Source organism: Bubalus kerabau, chromosome 7, assembly GCF_029407905.1.
Source record: "Bubalus kerabau isolate K-KA32 ecotype Philippines breed swamp buffalo chromosome 7, PCC_UOA_SB_1v2, whole genome shotgun sequence".
Taxonomy (NCBI): Eukaryota; Metazoa; Chordata; class Mammalia; order Artiodactyla; family Bovidae; genus Bubalus; species Bubalus kerabau.
In genome coordinates, this window is record NC_073630.1 from 107,802,848 (window position 1) to 107,816,215 (window position 13,368).

General features: G+C 43.3%; 1 protein-coding gene across 1 annotated transcript in view; it reads left to right on the top strand.

Moving 5' to 3' along the window:
* Nucleotides 1–13,368, top strand: part of EVC2 (EvC ciliary complex subunit 2) — a 157,443-nt gene that overhangs the window by 71,213 nt on the left and 72,862 nt on the right. Inside the window, exon 10 of the mRNA XM_055589083.1 lies at nucleotides 9,250–9,574. Within this exon, the coding sequence (XP_055445058.1) occupies nucleotides 9,250–9,574 (325 nt within the window). The remainder of the gene's footprint in view (nucleotides 1–9,249; nucleotides 9,575–13,368) is intronic.

The window sequence follows — 13,368 nt, forward strand, 5'->3', positions numbered from 1 at the left end:
TCCTGAGCCTGTCTGGTTCCTAAGATTCTGTTATAGCCGCTCCAGGAAACCAGAGAGTCATGCGTGTCAGTTTGGGGAGCTTGTAGTTCTCAAAAGGCCTTTCTCATCTTTAACCAGGAATTCTCATCCGGGGTCCCATGGGAGGAAACAAACAGCCCAGGGAATTGTGGGCGCCATCCTGACATGGCCTCTCCTCAGGGGCCCTCACCTGTCCCTTCCAGAGCTCTCCCCCATGTCCATCTCAGCTTCACTGCCTGAGTCCTGGCCGTTGCCACGTTTTCACTGGCCGCCTGCACTCAACCTCACATCCAGGGCCTTCAGTCCATTCTTTTCAGTGACCCTGACTTCACTGGCCTCCCATTGCTCTTGGTAAACCCCTGTCGTATACCCATGACTGGAGATAGTTGGTATGCACATGGTCACCATCCCCAGATACCTCTGAGGTCACCAGGAAGACGGCAGAACCTGGAACGATGGAAACTTTAGGAAGGTGGCTCTCAGGGTTACAAAGAGGACCTTTCTGACTGAGCTGTCCCGCGATGGACAGCTGCCTGGAGGAGCAGTTAGCGCCCCTCCCGTGTGTGGGCAGAGTGGAGGCTGGGGAACTCCAGCAGGAAAAGCATTGAGGAAACCTGGGTATTGGTTGGAATGATGACTTAGCTGAAATCCAAGGTTGATCTCATTTCTAAAGCCATCTTTAAACGTTCCGTCTTGCAGTTCCTTTCCTGTCACCATCATCTAATCTCCAGGTACAGCAAAATCTAATTTTCCAAAAAAGAATTCATATGCAATCCACCTGTTTATCACTCGTCTCTCTACCTCTCTATCTGCTTATGTTCTCTTCACATTTTCCTTTCTTTGCCATAAAGAATGACACCAAGGAAGACTCTGACAGCCATAACCATAGCAACAACGGGAAGTAATATTTTCCATCATCTGTTTGGTGCCGGGTGCTGGCTCAGGACTTTGTGCATGTCAGTGTGAGGCAGGGGGGAAGAGCATAGAGCCTGGACTCTAGTCGCAGGGCATGGCTTCAGATGTCACTTCTGCCACCTGATAATGATGTGACTTTCAACAAGATTGTTTAAGTTTTCTGCATCTCAATTTCTTCACCTACCTTACAAGGTCATCATGGGCATTAAATGGTTTGATATCCATCAAGCTATTAAAACAAAGCCTGTGCATAAAAGTCACTATTAATCATCTCAGTGATCTTCATTAAAAAAATGTTTTATTGAAGTGTAGTTGTTAATTTACAATGTTGTGTTAATTTCTGCTGTATAACAAAGCAATTTAGTTATATATACCTATATATGTGTACACATTCTTCTTCATATTCTTTCCTATTATGGTTTATTATAGGGCATTGAATAGAATTCCCTGTGCTATACAGTAGGACCTTGTTGTTTATCCCTCCTATATATAATAATTTGGGCTTCTCAGGTGATGCTAGTGGTAAAGAACCTGCCTGCCAATTCGGGAGATGCAGTTCAGTCCCTGAATCAGGAAGATCCCCTGGAGGAGGGCATGGTAACCCACTCTAGTATTCTCACCTGGGGAATTCCCCAGACATAGGAGCCTGGTAGACTACAGTCCATGGGGTCGCAAAGAGCTGGACTTGACTGAAGCGACTTAACATGTTGCATATATAATAATTTGGCTTCCCGGGTGGCTCAGTGGTAAAGAATCTGCCTGCCAAGCAGGAGACACTCAGGAGATGTGTCCACTCAGTCCATGGAGTCCCAATGAGTCAGACGCAGCTTAGCGTAAACAACAAACAGCAACATATAATAATTTGCATCTGCTGGTCCCAGTCCTTCCCCCAACACTCCTCTCCTTTGACCACAAGTCTGTTCGCTATGTCTGTGAGTCTGTTTCTATTTCATAGATAAGGTCATTTGTGTCTCAGTGACCTTCATTTGACAGGGGTGATAATTTTCTCATTTAACTAACTGGGAAACCAGGCTCAGAGACATAAAGTAACTCACCTGAATCACCCAGGGCTTAACAGGGGGAGGGAGAAGCTGAGACTGGAAGCTAAACTGGTGTGACTCCCAAGCTCATGATGTTTTCAGACATAATGAAACATCATCTCCTGAGAAACGGGCAAGTGGAGAGAGGAACCCTCCCTTCTCTTTTTCGTCTCTTCCTAAGCTGTCCTGTTGGGGTCTGGCCAACGAGGGGAGGTGGGAATGGGGAGTGGGCAGCAGGCAGTGATATGGAAACGCCAGGATGAAAAGAGGAACCTCTGTCTACATCTGTGCTTCCTTTGAGGAGCAGCTCAAGGCTGGAGAGAGAGGGCCCAGTGTGACTTCTAAACCAAGAGATCTTTAAGAGGAAAAGGTCAAGGACAAGGATGCAGACTGCTGACCTTGAATCTGATCACAATCTATTTGAGTTTATACCAAACTAAAAAACTTAGTGAGTGTGAGAGTGAGTGAATGTGAGTGAGTGAGTGAAAGTTGCTCAGTCGTGTCTGACTCTTTGCAACCTCATGGACTGTAGCCCACCAGGCTCCTCTGTCCATGGGATTTCTCAGGCAAGCATGCCAGAATGGGTTGCCGTTCCTTCTTCAAAGGATCTTCCCAACCCAGGGATTGAACCTGCGTCTCCTGCTTTACAGGCGGTTCTTTCCTATCTGAGCCACCAGGCTTAAGGTTTATCATAACTTTACCCAGCGTTTCACTCACACACAGTGATGACTTATTTAACCTGCCATTACAATTTTGACAGTGAGGACTCCCAGGAGGTCTTTTCCCCTAAATATCCATTGTCCAGGCCCTCGAATCCACTGGATATAAATATGATTTATAGTCCCTGCATGGAATCTTGCTACAGTAAAATGCCATGGAAATTGGCTCCTATGAGGAAAATTTCAGTGTCACTAATACTCAGTTGGTTTTCATGGGTCTATTATGCTTATTATGCTTACACCAGCCAACTTGAAGACACTGGATTTATACTGTAAAAAACGGCCATGGCCATTTCATTTTCCTTCCTTCTGAATTACCTTCCATGTTAATGAGTCCTCTTTCTCATTCAGGAGAACATTTTCTGCATCAAATCTTATCCTAATTTCGTCCTGACACCTTACTTGCCATTTGGTGAGAACTTGATTAATTTTTATATGAAATAAATAAGGAAAAAGACACTCATGTTATTTTCTCTCTTTTATCATCAGTAGCTGATCAAAGTATTTATCTGTTCTTGGATAATTTCAGCTGCGCCATTTCTTTTAGAAAGATGTTATCATAGACAAGCCCATTCATACATTTTAATGGCTTATATTTATGAAGTGCTTCCTCTGTGCTGGTCATTGTTCTAACTCCCATGTGAAGTCACTCATTTTTAAGAGGGCTATCGGTTGTACAGGGTGTATGTGTAGCAAAACTGGCCTGAGCAAATACCTCCCCCTCTAAAGTACAGTGACACGATGACATTTCTATGACCTGAACAAAGGAATGTTCCCTAGGAATTGTGTGTGTATGCTCAGTCGCGCCCACCTCTTTGCAACCCCATGAACTATAGCCTGCCAGGCTCCTTTGTCCATAGAATTTTCCAGGCAAGAATACTGGAGTGGGTTGCCATTTTCTACTCCAGGGGATTGTCCTAACCCAGGTGTCAAACCCTAGTCTCTTGTGTCTCCTGTACTGGCAGGCAGATTTTTTACCACTGTGCCACCTGGGAATCCCAAATGAATGTTCCCTAGGAAAGCAGGTTTAAATCTTGCCAACTCTGCCAACTTTGTGAAGAAGTAGAGAATTTTAAGAATCTCAGTCCAGCCTGTGTAACTTAAAATGTCTTTGTTTCCTGGAGGCATTAGAGAATTTGTGGGGGAGGGTTGGCAAAATACGTGTATTTCACTGTCTAAATAATTGTAAGTGCCGTAGTGGGTGATGGGAATTTCACCAGTGGACCCAATCCTATATGCCAACTATACATTCTTAATATGCATTTTGTTCTTCTATGCCATTTGGGAAATTAACAGATGATCGCTTCATTAATTGCATGCTATTTTAATTGGTTTAAAGGGACATTTTTCTTTCTTTTGTGGCTTTGGAACACCCTGACAACTCTTATTGCTGCTGCTTCTGAGCATTTATCCATGGTGATTAACATTAATACTATTAAAACAGAAAGTGCCTGTGAACCTGCGTTCCCAGGCAGTCAGAAAAGGTGAGCTGTGAGGACCGGCTCTCTTCTGAAGCCAGTTTCCCGGGAGAGTGATGGTAAAGAATAAGAGAATTACTGCATATAGAAGCAACACACCGCCAGACTCCATGCATTTTCTATTTCTTACGTCTTTTAACCCTGAACGACTACCTGTGAGGACAGTCCCCGTGAGGTGATGGGGAGACTGAGTCCTGTACCCAGTTTGCCTAAGCTTGGGAGTGGTTTAACGGCAAAGAATATAGGGACATGGCCTCCCTCCTGTTCATTTCAGTCTTCATGTCCCTAGGCAAGCACTTGCAGTTTATCCAACAGGCAGCCACACATACCAGTGTATAAACGAATGAATGGTGGATGGATGGCGTGACTCCGCTAAGGTGAATGAGTTTCATATCCAGCTGTATTAAATGACCACAAGCTTGGTGGCTTAAAATAACACAAATGTATTGAGTTGGTCAAAATGTTTCCGTAGGCGATTACAGCAAACTCGAACAAACTTTTTGGCCAACCCAATATTATAATTCTGGAGGTCAAAGTCCAAAATGGGCCTCCCTCGGAAATATCAGGGGCTTCCCTGGTGGCCCAGATGGTAAAGAATCTGCCTGCAATGTAGGAGACCCAGGTTTGACCCCTGGGCCAAGAAGATCCCCTGGAGAAGGGAATGGCTACCCACTCCAGTATTCTTACCTGGACAATTCCATGGACAGAGGATCCTGGTGGGCTACAGTCCATGGGATCGCAAGGAGTCAGAAACAACTGAGCGACTTAATAAGTTCATTTTCCCTTTTCAGGAAATATCAAGGTGTCAGCTGTAGGAAGAATCCATTTCCTTGGCTTTTCCAGCTTCTTGGAGCTGCTCACATTCCTGCCTTGTGGCCCCTTCGTTCATCTTCAAAGCTGACTATCTCATCACTTCTGCCTCTGCTTCTTTCATCACATCTCCCTCTGATTCCCACTCCTCCTCTGCCTCCCTCTTCCACTTTTAAAGACCTTGTTATCAATTTCTGTTGTAAGGTGGGCTGATTAAACAGCCTGAATTCCAATCTGCAACCTTTACCATATCACCTAACAGATTCATAGCTTCTGGGAATTAGGACGTGAACATCTCTGGGGGTGACATTGTTTTGTCTATCACACAAAGCTTCGTTAAAGGTGTGAAATCGATCTTGCCTGTCTCGTAGAGAAGTCATTTTTTTCTGAACCTGTGAACCGCGGTTTGTTGGGTTCCTTGGATATTTAACCATGCACACATCACCTGGAGGCATCTCTTTGCTTCTTCCTTGCTTTGTAACCTGCAAAGCACTCTCTGCCTGTGCCATGTTCAGTAAATACCTTTTGAGGAAATGAAGGAATGAAATAGACGAGCTTTGGTTTAAAATTAGGTTGATTTGGTCTAAAGGACGTAGGAACCATTTTGATCTAAAATGGTAAAATGTGAGCATTGGAAAGAGTGGCTGGACTCTTAAGACTTCCATAGGCCACACTCCACCCCTTCTGTGTAACTCAAGGACAGAGCATAGCATTCATGTCCTCTGAGTGCAGCGTTAGACATTCTTCTGTGGGCGCCCTTGTCTCAGGTCACACTGCAGCCTATACCTATCTTTGAGGTGTTTTCTCCCCAAGTCACACAGCACTGGTGCACATCAGTCTACATCAGGCAAGTGTGGGAGCCTTCTTAACTTAAATGCTTCATACCCCACAGTTGCCAGCATCTTCTGTAGGAACTCACGGGCATAGCTTCCAGCGTTCCGCAAGCATAGGTCCAAGAATGACCTTATTCAGGGAAGTTCAGAGGATGCTTCCCTATTCAGAATGTATGGTTCATTTACAAGTCCTTCCATCCAGATGTAATTTATCAATCAGGCATCATTTTTATAATAAGCCATATCGCCTAGTATCACATTTAATGTTCTTGGCCTTCTGAGGTTTTCAGGTAAAAGTTAGCCAAAGCTCAGGTTCTCAGGGAGTTGGGAAAAATTTTATTAATCTTTTGCTCTCATACCAAAACAAACAAGCAAATAAACCAATATATAGACTCCCAACTCATTTGTCACCATTGGAGGTCGCTACGACACCAGCTCTTTAATTAGCAAAGACTCAAACATCTATCCTGATTACGAGCTTTATGTCAGAGTGACTGCATTGTTGAGGAAGGAAAGTCCTTCTTTTTGAAGAGTTACAGCTTAAAAAATATAGAAGAAATGATAGAATTAGAAACTGTGATTTTTTTTTTTACAACCCCTAATGATATCATGGATCTGGCTAACAATTACAATGCATACTGAAACCATTAGGTGAAAGGTTAATAGGGAATTTCCTGGTATAGGGATCTTGCTGGCACCACTCAAACCTTTGATCCATCTTCGTGTTTTGTAGAGTCATACACCCATAGTATGACTCTACAGGAAACACATGTACCACCACTAATGGTACGTTTTGAAAAACAAATTGAATCTGACTCCAATCAAGACCTTAGATCTAACTGGTAGTTTGTGGAAAAACAGAGGACAGAAAAACCATGACACCCTTGGAAGTAATCAGCCAATTCCAGAATGTTGGCGATTCTGCAGGATAAATAGCCTGGTTTTCCCAACAAATCAGTGGCATGCAAAGGAAAATGGAAGGGTAGAATGATATAGTCTAAAGAGGACTTAGTCAACATTGTCGGATTTTGTTTGGTTCTTGAATTAGACTTTCCACTATAATTTTTTGGGACACTTGAGGTAGTTAAAATAGTGACTAATACTAATTATTGAAATTATTGTTAACATTTCAAATATGATAGGGTTAAATGATATTTAATATGATAATGACATCAAGATTTGGTAAAACTGATAAACATAAACATATATACATATATAGAAATACATATGCACTTATGTGTGTATATATACATATACATTCACTTTTGTGTATGTGTATTTATATTGTGTGTGTGTGTGTGTGTGTGTGTGTGTGTGCATAGTCATTTCTGACTCTTTGCAACCCCGTGGACTGTAGCCCGCAGATAGAACCTTCAGTTCAGTTCAGTTCAGTTCAGTCGCTCAGTCGTGTCCGACTCTTTGCGACCCCATAAATCGCAGCACGCCAGGCCTCCCTGTCCATCACCAACTCCCAGAGTTCACCCAGACTCATGTCCATCGAGTCAGTGATGCCATCTAGCCATCTCATCCTCTGTTGTCCCCTTCTCCTCTTGCCCCCAATCCCTCCCAGCATCAGAGTCTTTTCCAATGAGTCAACTCTTCGCATGAGGTGGCCAAAGTACTGGAGTTTCAGCTTCAGCATCATTCCTTCCAGAGAAATCCCAGGACTGATCTCCTTTAGAATGGACTGGTTGGATCTCCTTGCAGTCCAAGGGACTCTCAAGAGTCTTCTCCAACACCACAGTTCAAAAGCATCAATTCTTCGGTGCTCAGCCTTCTTCACAGTCCAACTCTCACATCCATACATGACCACAGGAAAAACCATAGCCTTGACTAGCCGGACCTTTGTTGGCAAAGTAATGTCTCTGCTTTTGAATACACTATCTAGGTTGGTCATAACTTTCCTTCCAAGGAGCAAGCGTCTTTTAATTTCATGGCTGCAGTCACCATCTGTAGTGATTTTGGAGCCCCAAAAAATAAAGTCTGACACTGTTTCCACTGTTTCCCCATCTATTTTCCATGAAGTGATGGGACCGGATGCCATGATCTTTGTTTTCTGAATGTTGACTCTTATATTTTACAGTCAGATGCCATTTTCTATCAAATTGGTAAAAATGTTTAAGGAGAGGGACAGGTGAAATAATGACCCTCTGCGTTGATGGGGAGCTTTTCTGGAAAGTGGTTTTAGCATGATGTCCTAGGAGACTTAAAAATGTTGGTCACATCTGACCCACATTTGATACTCTTTGTGAAAATAATACTGAAGAGATCATCGTGAATACCAAAAACTCTTTACAAAGGATGTGTACTTCAGATTATTTTAGATTTTGAATTTTTCGAGTAACCCAAATGTGCACCACTAGAAGAACGATTCATTGAATCATGGTACACCACGTCATGAGATATTTTTCAACCATTATGAAAGAAGGTTTTGCAGCTTTTAAATACCATTTGAAGATGCCTGCTATAGTAGTAGCTGAAAAAAGGACAAACTTGTACTTGGATCTATGTAACTAAAACATGTGCAGAGAAAAAAAACTGGAAGCAAATACAACAAAATGCTTTCGTTGGTTCTGATTGGGTGGTGGACCTACAGTCAATGAAGTCTTTTTTTGTGTTTTTATTATTTTCCAGATTTTTCTGTAGTGAACATAAATTAATTTTGTCATTTGTATCTTTTAATAGTTGTATAGAGGTATAGCTGAGATACCATAAAATTCAGCCACATTGAAGACAGGCTGATGTGTGTGTGTATCTTTAGTTGCCACAATCAAGTTTCAGAATCTGAGACCCTGTGAAGTATCTCACAATATTTCCTGAGTAAACTTCATTTTTAGAGCAGTTTTAGATTTACATAAAAACCGAGAAAATAGTACAGAGAGTTTGTACATACCCTGTACTCAGATTCCCCTGTTATTAAAATCTTCCATTCCTACGGCACATTTGTTAAAAATAATGAACCAATACTGTTACTTTATTATTAATTAAGCTCTGTTTAGATTTCCCTAGTTTTTCATGTCCTTTTTATGTTTCAGGATTCTGTACAGGATACCACGTTACATTTAGTTGGCACACCTATAAATTAATTTTTAATTGGAAAAAAGTAAACTTTAATTTTTAAATCCTCCAAATATTTAACCATTTTCTCATAGTCTTGTTGATGTTGTTGATTTATGGCTTGTTGAGAAAGACCATGTCTTACATTAGTTATATTCCATGTCATTTCCAACATGGTTGGAATTTTATTAAATAAGATTCTGCTACTTTATTCACTGTCGTTTTGTAACTGGTTGGAGTAGAAGAGGAGAAAAGGAGAGAAAAGGAAAAAAGAAAGACCTTGCCCACACATAATTGGAAAACCTCAGCGCTCTAAGGGACCTTTGGTTTCTGTTGCAATTTGATGTAATGGAATTCTCTTGACCTCTGTGTTTCCCAGGTTGGAAATTGCAACCCTGAATCGGGCAGACTCAGATCTGGAAGCTTGTCGAACTCAAATCAGCAAAGATATCATTGCTCTTCTGCTGAAAAATCTGACCAGCAGTGGCCAGCTCTCCCCTCAGGTGGAGAGGAGGATGGGTGTTGTGTTCAAAAAGCAGTTTCTGTTGCTGGAGAAAGAAATTCAGGAGGAGTATGATCGGAAGATGGTGGCTCTGACGGCCGAGTGTGACCTGGAAACAAGAAAGAAGACAGAAAGCCAGTACCAGAGGGAGATGGCAGCCATGGAGGAAGCAGAAGAGGTGCTGAAACGTGTTAGTGAGAGGGTAAGGCAGCTTTGAAAGGGAGGCTTTCTTTTGCCTCCCTCCTTCCTCTTAGGGATTCATCATTTACCCATCCATCCCTTTTATCCATCCATCCATCCATTCTCCCCACCTGCCACCCTTCCATCTATCCCATCTACTCATTCATCCATCCATTTATTCACTCACGGCTCATCCATGCTTCTGTCCATCCAACTCCCAACCTATCCATCCATCCACCTACCACCGTTCTATCTACTTGTCCATCTACATATCCATCCATTCATCCATCCATCCATCCGTCCAACCACCCAGAATTCATTTAGAAAGCATTTACTGGTTACTGCTGTCTAGGCAGTGAAGGTGCAGAGAACATTGAGACATGGTTCTTGCATTTGAGAAGTTCATAGTCTAATGAAGGATCCTCACGTATAACAAGTATGACTTCATTCAGCTGTGTTATAACATTCAAGTGCTGTGGAAGGCCATGGGGCAAGTAGAAAGGCTTCATTCTGGGGAAGCACAGCTCAGGGGGCTGTGAAGTCAGTGCACGTGTGTCTGTCTGGACTGCACCCTACTAGATCATGGTTCTCTCTCCAGTACGGGCTCTGAACCAGACAAGCCTGGACTCCCCTCTGCTCCTGAAGGCCCTGATTAGCTTCTGTAAGTCTGTGAATCAAGGCTGAGGGCACCGGCCTCTCCGAGTAGCTGGGAAAAGTGATGCGGGAAAGGAGTCCGCGGGCCTGGGCTACAGAAGGCTCTCCTGCACAGTGCGGGGTCTGAGAGTTCTGATCCGTCAGCCTTCCCAGGGCCGGTCTCTGTTGATCAGAGACCAGCTCTCATTTTTTTAGAGAGTGTCAGTTGCTATCTTCAAAGGAATCATGCCGCAATGTTTTTATCCCAAGTGTACCAAATCCAGCCTGATTTCTTCCTTCCTTCATGAAAGAGATGGCTGGTTGGCTCTGGTGACTTGAGCCCACATAGCCTGATCCATCGGGCAGGAGAGGGGAGTCTAACATCTACTTAGGAACAAGCTTCTCGACTCCTAACGTCCATTCCCCAGACTGGTGGCTGTGCACAGAATTCCCCAGGAATGAGGAGAGCTCTTAGGGTGATGCCTCCTGGCTCTCACATGGTCACCTGTGGTCAGACCGTGGACCGGGCAGTAAAGAAGAGAGGAGTGATTTACGCTATCTCACTCCCACCCACTCCCCTGCAACTGGGGTCCCTTCACCTAAACACCCATCTCATTTTAGGGATGAGAAAATAAGTGTGACTTATCTTCTGTTTGGCTCCTGTATGAATTTCCTGCAGCTGCTGTAACAAATAACCACAGACGTAGTAGCTTAGAACAGTTCACAGAAATTCATTCTCTCACAGTTCTGGAGGCCAGAAGTCCAAAATCATGGTGTCAGCTGGACGTACCCGCTCTGAAATCTCTTGGGGAGAAATCCCCCCACCCCCGCCTCTTCCAGCTTCTGGTGGCTCCAGGCATTCCTTGGCTTGTGGCCACAGCCCTCCAATCTTAAGGTCTGTCTTCACATGCCCCTTGACGCTGTCACCTTCTCTTCTATCTCTCATAAGGACACTCATCTTTTGATATAGGACTCACCCAAATAATCTAGGATGACCTCATGAGATCTTTAAGTACATCTGCAAAGACCCTGCTTTCAAGGAAGATCACATTCATCAGGTGCTGGAGTTAGAAAGTGGATGTATCTTTCTAAGGAGGGGGCACTGTTTCACTCACCGTGGCTCCCCTAGTTGACCGCACTCTCTGATCTCCACCCATGACTTTACAGGTCAGGACCGTGTTTCCTTGAGCTCAACACTTAAAAAGAATGCATTATATACAGTTAGTGATTCAGTCCCAAACAGCCTCATTCTCTCTCTCTTATTTCCTAAATTTGTTCTAATTTTTTTTCTGATAAAAATAATATGCATTCAATAAAGAAGGCTTGAGAAGGACTGGAAAGCAGAGATCAGCAAGCTGGGACCCAAGAGTCCAATCCTGCCTGGCCTTTTTCTGTCTGACCCTTGAGAACGGTTTCTTCATTTTTAAAGAATTACAAAAAATAAAAACGAAACAAACAAAAAAAGAATATGTGGCAGAGACCCGATGTGTCCTGCAAAGCCTAAAATATTTATCTTGTTCTTTACTGAATGTTTGCCAACTCCAGCTCCACAGCATAAAAAGAAGTCCTCCCCTCCAAAAAAAATTGAAACCCATCTGACCACTCAACAGCAGACCAACATTCGTTCAGCCTGTTTGTTGAGTTCTACTGTGTCTCAGCCTGGAGATATAGCTATACTAAAGGGCCCCCACTCCTGTCCTAGGATTTCAGCATAAGCCCTTTGCTTTAAATATATTTTCTTACAGAGTGAAGTTTATGCAGTTCACTAACAGTATATCATGCTTGTTTCCACTCACCATCACAGTACAGTTTCTGATTTCATGAAATGCTCTCACGCTTAGTTAGCATTCACTGTGGGCCAAGAATTGGTCTAAGCTCATCACCTGGACCTTCTCTTCAAATATTCACACTCACTCAGGGAGGTGGAAATTGATAGGATCCCATGTTTATAGGTAAGGGATCAGATGCAACAAGGACATGTGGGTGGACCAAGATTCACGCAGGCAGCTCATCCCAGCGACTGCACCTCACAGACGCCCGGGGTGATGCAGTTTTAAGTGTTGGCTCATTATTTACACTGGCTGTGTCTTCCTGCTTCATCCATGCAGGGGCCAATGGGAGGGGACTATCCCTCTGGATCCCCCAGGCCACCTTGTGCAGAGACCAGTCTCTTTATTTAAGCCAATCTGCTTCCAAAAATACCATATGAACGGCAAAAGGTAATAGAGCTATTTCCCTTCCAGTCTGTTCAAACCATTCCATCTTAGAAAACTATTGACGACCTTGTACTTATCTGTTCATGTATTATAGTCACCTTTAAATAAAAATGCATGAAAATATATCAGTCATATTATTCCTTCAAAAATTTGCTTTAAAAAAAAACGAAATGGGCAGTATCAGTTTTCTTGAGTAAAGTTTAGGAATTCCATTAATTAGTATAGCAGTGAATTCTGTTCACATTGAAAGACCTATGTAATCCCAAACAGTTTTCAAAGCATTTCTCCAGGGAGAGGCTCTTGGGAGGTCAGTGCTGACCATGGACTCTGAGCGCGGGTGGCTTAGGTTTAGATCTCACTCTATTCCTCCAGGGGCATTGTTCAGGCTCCCTGGGTCTTGGTTTCCCTATCCTTAAACTGGGGATAATGATGACACCTGTCGTATAGAACAGTTAATATTAATACTTGTGTAGGACTTAGACCAGAACTTGGCACTGTCGGCCCTGTTCTATACGGTGTTTATCATGATTCATCATTTCATGTAACTTTAAAGAAGCCCATGGCATAAAACAGTCAGCCTGTGAAATCTTTTCAGTTTGAGCTGGGGAAATGGAAGCTCAGAGGGGAAGTGACTTGCCCAGCTTCCTGCAAGCAGCCACTGGCCATTCAGGGTATGTGCTGTGTACCAGGACTTTCTTCCAGATCTGCCGGCTTCCCAGCTGCTTGGAGAAGAGGCAGCGCCAGCACCACCTGCCCTGGGCTCCCTGAGGTCTCCTAACTCCTCTATATGTGTGCTTAAGGAAGAACTGCCTTACGTGCAAGAACTCTTACACTGTAACCACCCCTGGTGGATTTACTTCTATAAAACATTTTTACAATTTGCCCAGCCTTTTAAATTGAGTACAGGGAGTGTCATTTAGTACAGTCATAATTTCTGGATACAATTTCACATTTTTGATGGTGTAGT